Source organism: Sprattus sprattus (assembly GCF_963457725.1).
Source record: "Sprattus sprattus genome assembly, chromosome: 4".
Taxonomy (NCBI): Eukaryota; Metazoa; Chordata; class Actinopteri; order Clupeiformes; family Clupeidae; genus Sprattus; species Sprattus sprattus.
Window position 1 is genome coordinate 42,144,372 of NC_137923.1, and position 9,743 is coordinate 42,154,114.

The window sequence follows — 9,743 nt, forward strand, 5'->3', positions numbered from 1 at the left end:
ACGCCGCATCGCATCTCGAATAAGCTTCGTCACCATCATCATCATCATCCTCACAGTAAACAGAATGAAGAGGATGGGGAAATCCATCCATGAGGAGAATCTCAAGATGTCTCCACATAACACAAGACACAGTGAACATTAAACCAGCCAGATAAACTGTAGCTTTTACACATAAGTGTGAATGCACTTCATTTCATTAAATGTGTTCAGTGCACGGAAAGGATATTGTGTTATGTATATACTGTAGAAAAAAAAATAAGGGTAACACTTTACTTAAACTCATTATCTATAAAGCATTACAAACATATTTATAAATGTTTAAAAAGTCCTTATAATGTTTCATAGCCTTTGACATAAGTCAGTTTAACTCTTTATAAATAGACATGACTGCACTCATAAAGCGTTACGATGTTGTATAAGCTCTACACAACTATTAATAATCAGTGCCATTATCAAGAGGAAAAGAAGCTTTACTGCGCATTCTGATACTTCAAACTCTAAGAGTTTACATTATAACATTGGATAATATTGTATCGTTTTATAAATGCAGACATTTCTCTGTACAAGTAGTTATATCAATCTATGTCAATCATTGTGAGGTGTCATGATTACTTAATAACCCTTTATAAATGTGTTAATAATGCTTTATGGATACTGGCTGGATATGGATATTGGCGATTAATCAAGATACCAGTCAACATTGAATGACCACTTTACAGTATTGCAGTAGTATCTGAATAGAAATAAAACCTTCGACATGTAACTCAGTGAATGAAATAAATGATTCACACTCAACCTACTGAATCATGGGTACCTTTGAAGAATACAAACCCAGAGTTGCATCAGCGTAGATCAAATTTATCATCAGCTCCCTCAGTTCTTCAACTAAGAGCACCTCACAGGAAGTATCGCTAATTATGCTATTCCCACATCGGCTTACTAAATGAATAGCTGGTACATGTGGTATTATAGAAAGAGTAATGATTTGGCAAAGCTCTGGAGTACACAACTACATCATTCTTCACCACTCTTTGTAGTTACTATAGAAATGTGGATAAAGAAAGAGATTAGTTGTTGTCTGTGTTAGTATTTAAAAGATGTCCTTTAAAAACCATAAAGCCTGTGTCACAAAATTGGCCTTACCTTCAGAAACTATGCTTTTTCTAGTTTTTCTTTTGTAAAAAAGGGAAATAAAACTTTTTTAATTTGTGTGAAATGCATTGTTTCCTTTGTTTTTTTTAAAGCAGTAGGCTACTACCATCATGGACTGTCCAAACTGTTGTTGCATTGTTGCATGTTGTATTAAATCCATTTTAGGTTAGACTCTTAGACATATATATGTGGTTTAACCACCACAGTGGCACTTTAGTGATGATAATAACCATTCGTTGCAGTCTTCAGGGAGTAAGGTCTTCTTTGACTTCAACCTTTTCTTAGGTTGAAGCCTCCAGCAGCAAGTTCTTTACCCTCTAAATTGTTGCACACATTGTTTACTGGTACGAGTGACAATTATCCTCACGGTAGCTTCAACATAATTTGTGACCACCACCCAAAGGTTACTGACTGATTGGAAATGATTCAAACGTGCAGTGTCTTAACCGATACGGTCAGAGGCATGGGCTATTCACTGGTGAACGGCATAGCACAAATCACTGGTTGAATTGGTCTGCCCATTGACCAGTTTTTTTCTACATGCTGGTGACTGAATTTAGATGAAGTCAGCATTGACATTTCTGTTATTGGGTATATTTTCCTAGCTGATGACGTTGGACACAGGGACGGACTGGCCATCGGGCATACCGGGCGTTTGCCCGCTGGGCCGGGGTGCAATATGGGCCGATGGTCCCGAATTTTATTTTTTTATTTTTTTCCCCATATAATGGTCTGACCGGCTGGCCCACGAAATTAGTTCATCAGCGGCCCTACTGACACTGGGCTGGCCCAATCACATCCCCTGGGCTGACCCAACACAAACCCCTTTCGATTTGGACCTGCCTACATAATGCATTAGGACGGTAAACAGCGTGGCCCATGGCCTTGACTTGCTTGACACGCGCACGCTAGTCTGCGGCCCATTGGCCGTCTTCTTGAGTGACTAGGGTCTCGTCCTATCATATCAGCAAACATCTTCTACCTTTAGCTAAACTTTGCCATCAGCTCCCGTGGATGACAGTGCTGGTGGCTACAGCCAGGGAGATACGATACAACGACCTACGGTAAGCTTACTGATCATGAATTAAAACGTCTCTAAAATATGTTTGACTTAGAACCTATGTTCTATGGCCAAGTTCGTTTGCATAGCTAAATACAAGACAAGTCTGTAGCTGTTGCTAGCCCTCAGCCTACTGTACTCTGAAACAGCCAGCCGTTAGCCTACACTCTATGTTGTGTGTTTGAGTGGTGCGCGGTGCCATGTCAATTGTTCCGAAAGCCCAGTATTCCCAAACCCTGGTATTCCGAAAATATGCCAATTTGTCCAGATACCGAATTATGATAGCCCGTTATACGCTCCAGTTTTCCCGTCCCCCCCCCCCCCCGAAGTTCAGGGGCGTAGTTCAAACGTTAATGCCACCTCATCAAGCGCGTTTCCTACAGGAGGAAATAGACTCCCTTCTAGAAAAGGGAGCAATACAGCCTGTCCTCTCGGAGACGAGAACAGGGGGTTCTTCAGTCGCTATTTTCATGGAAAATATCGACCGATCTTATACCTCCGTATTCTGAACAAAGCTTTAAAGTGTATGATGTGTATTGCATTTAGATTAATTAAGACCACCACCTTAACACACAAACTCTTGTTGAACTCATACAGTAGTAGGTTCAGTGACGTGCGGTGAGACAGCTGTCTTCTGGAGCTTCTGCGAGCCCGTGAATCAATGTTTCGTTGGAATCATGATGTAACGTTGTTGTAGCGGGAATACAGCAATGCTATTTGTATTTTCTAATTGGCAGGTCATATGTATGATTCTAGACTTCGCTAAGCACTGAAGCGACTGAAACGGTGAATTTTGATCACATTCAGCGAAGTTAACAGGTAAAACGGGAGAAAAATAGGGCGTCTTTAGGCCGTCCTGCCTAAAAGTAGGGCGTCCCGTTTCTTCTTATTTTTTAGTAGACTATAGGGCAGACGCCCTGCTAGCTATAAGCCTGGTTGGTGTAGACATTCGAGATTAAAAAGGTGTGTTATCGAATTTAGTGGGCCGGTCTGGTTCAAAATGCCCGGGCCGATTTTTTGTCCCAGTCCGCCCCTGGTTGGACAGCACCTATCCTCCCCTCATCCAAAGATTTGGCTTGACTAAGATTTACCGGTATTTATTTATTTATTAACTCAAAATGCAACCTGACCTTCTCCTGCTGGTAAGCCACAGGACCTGTGCTTTCATCCTCAGAGGGGGAAATGATTTTATTTAAAATTGTATCATGAATCTTTTAAAGATGAACCCTGTTGAAAGGCTACTCTGCTGTGCGTGGGTAGAGAGCACGTTACTGCTGCATTCCGAATTACTTTACTAAATCAAAGCTCTACTGAGTAAGTTTGCTAAGGTGGAGTCAAATTAGAATCATGGAGGTTGTAGTTTGGACACAGATAAATTAGATAAATATGCAACAAAACCACGTTTTGTCAAATCCCAACAATCCTAATCTGATAAAGGACAAAAAGTCACAGAACAATTATTGGATTGCTGGCAAGGTTATTAATGTGAAAAATATGAAAAACAATAGAATGGCTACGGAGAGCATACATACTGGTGGGAGCACACAGGTTCACGTTTGAGCAAGTTAAGAGAGATCCAGTAAACACTAAGCAAGAATATCCACAATGAAAAGGCCTCTTCTATAAAATGGACCTGCCCCAGCCTTTATTCAAACATACATACCTTTCCATTAATAATTACACATATACCAGCTACTATTTTATTATATTATTTTAGCACCATTCAATCAGTAAAAACAGGTAAAAACCATGCATTATTTATGCTTAACACTTTTCCCTGGTTTGTTAGGGCAGTTCTTTACAATAATTTAATCACAAATAATGCTGTAAATATTTCATAATGAGGTTGGAAAATATGAATCCACAGCAATGTCAAGCACAAAATAAAAAACAGCTAAAAAAAAAAACCATGTCGACACTGTGTGTAAAACAGGGTGAAATAAAATGTTGATCTTCCTCAAAAGTAAAAATGATCAGAAGCGCTGACATTAACATATCCTTGCAAACACATGATCCTCTGCTTGTCATGTCTGTGAATTTGTAAATTGTATATGCTACCTGATCCACACAAACAAAAGCCCAGGGAACACAGTGACGAAACACCATGTTGGGAAGGCATTATGAAAAGAGAAGTTCAAGATTTCAGCAAACGCACAGTGAAACCGACATATTCAATAACTGTAGCCGCAACAGACTTGTGAACCATTTTCTTTCAATAGTATTGACAACTTCACAATCATATTAGGTCCAGAGAGAATTACGTAAAATAACTACAGCATGCCGTTCAAAAATCAATAGCAGATCTCTATTTTAAATTCCATCTGGTATTGAGCATGAGTATGATCCCTAATGAGGACATTGGCACACTGAATACAGATCTCTTTGTAGGTAGCTCAGAAACGCATGGCTTTTAGGGAGGATTCATTGTACTATTAACATCAAATGATTCATAGAGTTTATATGTTTATTGTTTATGTTGATTTAGATAAGACAATGCACAACTTTTCCGTTATCTACAAATGATTGTTTAAATGGTTGGAATAATATGTAAGCAGGAATGCTAGAAATAAGCACAGTTCTGTTGAAAGATGGATGTTTCTGTCTCTTGTACAGCATACAAATATCTTGATAATTCAAGTAAAGCTGCAGCACCACTTAAATTCTGTAAAACATAATAAAGTCCAAACTCTACACTTCAAAGGGCAGTTAACAGAGATTGTGCTCTGTTTGTCGTACCTTCAGTAAAAACACTTGCTATGCAGATGAAAAGCACTACACCCATTTGCTATTGTGAAACGGTTGTTGCCCACACCACCTAAACTAGATGCCTGGATAAAAAATGATCTGTGCAGAAAAATTGCGCATAATCCCACATCAACACGCTCATTAGTAATGCACAGAATCTGTCACTCACTGCTTTTTAACCGTAAAGCTAATGCTGTGGTTTTCCCCGGTAAACAAACCCTATGGAAGACCGACCCAAATTCTAACTGTAAGAGAGGCTGTACATTCTGAAGGTTCGGAAATAGCCTTGCTATCGTCAGGCAGGTCTTAATTGGCTCACCAGGGATGTGGGCCACAATTGTGTCTCTAAAACAGTCCCACTTAGCGGATCCGATGATGGAGGCTCACTATACAGCACTCTTTATCTGTGATCTGTGACACAGTGGAGAGGCAGTTTAGGAAAACAATGTCTTAATATTTGGAAAAGCACTGGGGAGATTGCCCGATCCCCCTCTCTCTCCCGAGAGAGTCGTATGTCACGGGGGAGAAATCGCAAACCAAAACCAACAGGAGAGTGAGGCACCAGAGGAAATGAGGCTTGAAATGAACCGCAAACTTGGGAGAAAATTGCAATAGAGCTGCTGGGGTTGGGGGGGGAGCTGAGGCTGTGATCATTATTAACTTCCTGGGGTTACACTTTGCAACTGTTCTTTTCATCACTCAGTCGCCAAACATCGAGCTATTGATTCATCCTAGATGCACTGATTATACTTCCTTCTGTTTTCAAATGGTCCTCTCTTTAGTGTCGGTACTCAGCCTTTATTTAAGACGCGAGATTCCTCTGTTAATGTATCATTATGTCATGCTGGGAGATACCATAGATGAAGCAACATTTGGCATTCACGTCGCTAATCAGGCTGTAAGTGTTTGAGATACAATAATGATTTTCTTCATTTATCAAGCAGAAGAGGTTGATATTCATTAGTAGATACTAGAGACAGGCAGCTCAGCAACAGCGACCTATAAGAGGCAAACAGGGGGGCAAAGAGAGAAAGCTCAGAGTGAGTAGTTCACCAGCACATATGGGATCACTGTCAATAACTGAAACAGCAATTCTCAGACTGTTTTTCCCAGCAGACTGCCCACCTGTCAATAAGAAAAATCTAGCAGATAGGTCCCCAGACTAGATAATTACCAGCTGACTCCAAAAAAAACACACACCCTTCCACCCGCCTCCCTAACAATGGATCAATTTTTGTAAGCGCTGACTGATGACCTGCTCTGTGTCCGATTCCTGGTATGGACCAACGGCAGGGTGAAAGATGTGTACACCATGAGATGGATGCTGCTATTACGCCAAGGCTAGGAAACCGCAAAACAGAAGGTCGCGCTTCAAGCACACTTGTTGCTGCGTTTGACAGCAAAAAGGCTTTGAGCTCACCATGATTAGGTGAGATGAAACGATCCCTGATTGAAACATTTAATGTTGATGTCTGAGCTCCTCTCGCTCACCCCGCCTCCTCAAAATTATCCACTCAACCAGACACACAAACAAACAAATTAACAATACACAAACAAAACAACAAACAAAACAAAACACAGATATTCTGACGGGCACCACACATTCCTCAAAACCTCCCGCGCTGAGGTTAATGTAAAGTTCTTGGTTCACTGCAACACTGAGTTCATTGGTATGCTGCATTCCTCGGGGATGTGGAGCGAGGTGACCCCAACCTATTTCCCTTTGACGTTTTTGGGTCTCGACGCCAGGCTGGCATAGTAGGCACACTGCGAGGGGTCGCACTGCCCTGTTGGGCCAGTAGGACCTGGTTGGCCAGCAGGTCCGGGGTTGCCAGGTTCTCCTTGGGATCCTGATGCTCCAGGAAGCCCATCTTTGCCATAACCGGGTACGCCAGCAGGACCTGTGTGGGGCATCCAGAGGAGGCAAGGTCTCAGATAAACAGCCATTGATAATTTAAGGTGGCACACACAAAGCTCTCAAAGCAGGGTCAACAAAGGTCAAAGCAAAAGTAAAACTATGCGGCTTACAAAAAACGTACATGATGCTATGCATTTATTTGTCAAAATGCGCTTCAGTCTTACTCATCACACCGTTTGTAACACTGAGTAGTCGTATCGGTCTTAAGGTACAGTTTGCTGAGACATTGATGTGGAACAAATCCACAGACTATCTGTGCCTGTTTTGTACAAGTATGAATACAGTTAACATTGAATGTATGTATGAGTGTTCTACAGTCATGCAGTAAATGTAAACACTGTCTAAAACTACAAAGTTTCTCCAAGAAATGACAAAAAAAAAGTCTTACCTATGGGACCAGTAGGGCCTTGTTCACCTCTCTGACCAACACCATCCTCTCCCTTCTCACCCCTTCCTCCTCGTTCACCTGGGAGGAGTTATCCCACACAATTAATACAGTAAGGTCACGTCAAAGGCCAACTCTTCTCTTCAGTTTTTGGTTAAAGGCCTCTTAAGGCAACACCAGACAACGTGGTGGATCAAGTATGTAGGTTAAAAATGTATCTTGTGTTTTGACAGAACCAAAGGTCTCTTTGTAATTGCATTGTGCATTTGAGCTTGAGGCCCCTGAGCATTTGAAGGGTTGCACTTTACAATGCCGCGATTCTCACATTACATTTACAGTATATGTTATATAAAATAAATGATGCTGCATTTTACATAGAGTACATTAACCTGACCTTGAGATCAACCTTCAGGGTACATCATCTTGAGAGTGTTATGCACTGTGTTAAGGCCATATAAGAACATCATCGTGAGAGTGTTATGTACTGTGTTAAGGCCATATAAGAACATCATCTTGAGAGTGTTATGTACTGTGTTAAGGCCAACCTTCAGGGTACATCCTCTTGAGAGTGTTATGTACTGTGTTAAGGCCAACCTTCAGGGTACATCCTCTTGAGAGTGTTATGTACTGTGTTAAGGCCATATAAGAAGTGCTTGCAGTTAGTTATGAATACGAGCTATACCTTTAGGGCCCAGGGGGCCGCGCGGTCCATCAGATCCCTGCTGGCCTGGCATGCCAGGCTCTCCAGGGCCCCCGGGTCTACCAGGGCTGCCATCTTTGCCCGGGGATCCTGGAGGTCCAGGTCGGCCAGCTGTACTCTTCACATGTGCCGGCTGCATCTGGGCCATGAGGTATGCAAACTTGACTGTGGGAGAGCATTAAAAAACATTTAAAACCAAATTTAAGTAAAATACCACAGGATTCCAAAGGGCCTACAAAATGACAAAGAATGTAATGGGATGGGATTGTCTACGTGCTGGTCTGGGTATGCACAAAGAGTGAAAATGTGAAAAGTGAAGATGATGGTTATTACCAAATGGTAACACATAGGGGTGCAACGGATCATCATTGATCCGTGATCCGTTCGGATCATCTATTTCGGTTCGGCACACGCATGATCCGCGGATTGATTTATGAAAAAATAAATGACCATGCTGACCAAATAAAACAAAATATGAATTTATTATGATTTTACACCAAGCGCCAAAAGCGGTACTAATGCGACGCAACGTTCCACACGGGTAAATTAAAACAGCGCACTGTAGTTTGCCATGTGTGGTGCTTGTTGGAGAGAGGAGCTACGATTTAAATGTTTAGCTCGCTCCCTATCATTAATGGATCGCTGGGTTTTAAACTTAAGCTGGTAGTCTGCCTGTGCCTGTAGTGGTAACCATAGTGATGATATACAACTGTCTACCAGCTGAGCTGGTGATTTTTCTGCCACATGAAGGCAGAGAAGATTTTTTTCAAGAACCATAAGATGGAAATATCCTATGCCTGTTGACTTCCCCAGATGTTATGTGAATACACAGACATCCCAAGTCTCCCTGAAGTTGGAGTCTCCCGCATATTGATAACGACTCCTTGATGCCCGCAAATTACTTAAAATCTCCCGGAATCTAGAGCGAGCGAGCCAGACCGCGCACACGAGACAGACGTGATCCAAACTGCGTTAGCATCTGTGTAGCGCGCTCACGACAGAGAGGGAGAGGGACCTAGAGACTGTGCGTGTGTGAGGCAGTGTGCGTGTGTGCCTCAGGAGCATCCTGATTTACCTATTTCGGTAAGTCAACAAATGAATTTTCAGTGTGGGCGGGCTTTTATCTCTTCTCCCGACCGAATTAATCAATAATGAAATTAATCAGTTCAGTGTATCTAGGAACAGGGCACAGGGAGAGTGCCCCCTCAAAAAGAAAATTTAAGACATTTTACAACAGACTATACAAAGGTGTACGTACCCCTGTCTTATAAAAGTAAACCACAATTACAGTCTTGCACACTGTACTATCTGTAACAGTGATTTCAGCATTGCCCATGGTGGGTTAAATGACTGTAAAAGACTTGTTGTTCATTTTGTATGGCCCTACCTCTCTTGCACTTATTCTTATAATGTTAAGTTATACATGTTTATATGTTTTTAAAGTAATATAAGTTTATAATCTTTAAATATCATTTGTTGCGGGTTTTTTATGTGCCCCCCTGGTTAAACCCTGGCCCCTCCTTGGCCCCCCTAGTAAAAATGGTCTAGAACCGCCACTGACTGTGGCACAAGAAAGCCATACAACAGTGGAAACACATCGAGCATGGCCACGCATTTACAGCGACATCACCCCGGTGTTTCACTGACAGGAGTGAAACCGAAAGCGGCTCAACAACCGCTCATCACCGCGGCATTTAAGCAGCCCCTTCCTCCACATGTTTATTTGTCTTGTCTATTTTTTTTTTTTTTTTTTTGCTGATCCGAAAAATGATCCAATCCGTGA

At 41.8% G+C, this 9,743-nt stretch overlaps 1 protein-coding gene across 1 annotated transcript in view; it reads right to left on the reverse strand.

Moving 5' to 3' along the window:
* Positions 1-3,690: 3,690 nt before the first annotated feature.
* col22a1 (collagen, type XXII, alpha 1) overlaps positions 3,691-9,743 on the reverse strand; it is a 65,058-nt gene continuing 59,005 nt past the window's right edge. Inside the window, exons 63-65 of the mRNA XM_080837569.1 lie at positions 7,943-8,125; positions 7,264-7,341; positions 3,691-6,858 (exon numbers count right to left, since the gene is read on the reverse strand). Coding sequence (XP_080693695.1) covers positions 6,671-6,858; positions 7,264-7,341; positions 7,943-8,125 — 449 coding nt within the window. The 3' untranslated portion in view covers positions 3,691-6,670. The remainder of the gene's footprint in view (positions 6,859-7,263; positions 7,342-7,942; positions 8,126-9,743) is intronic.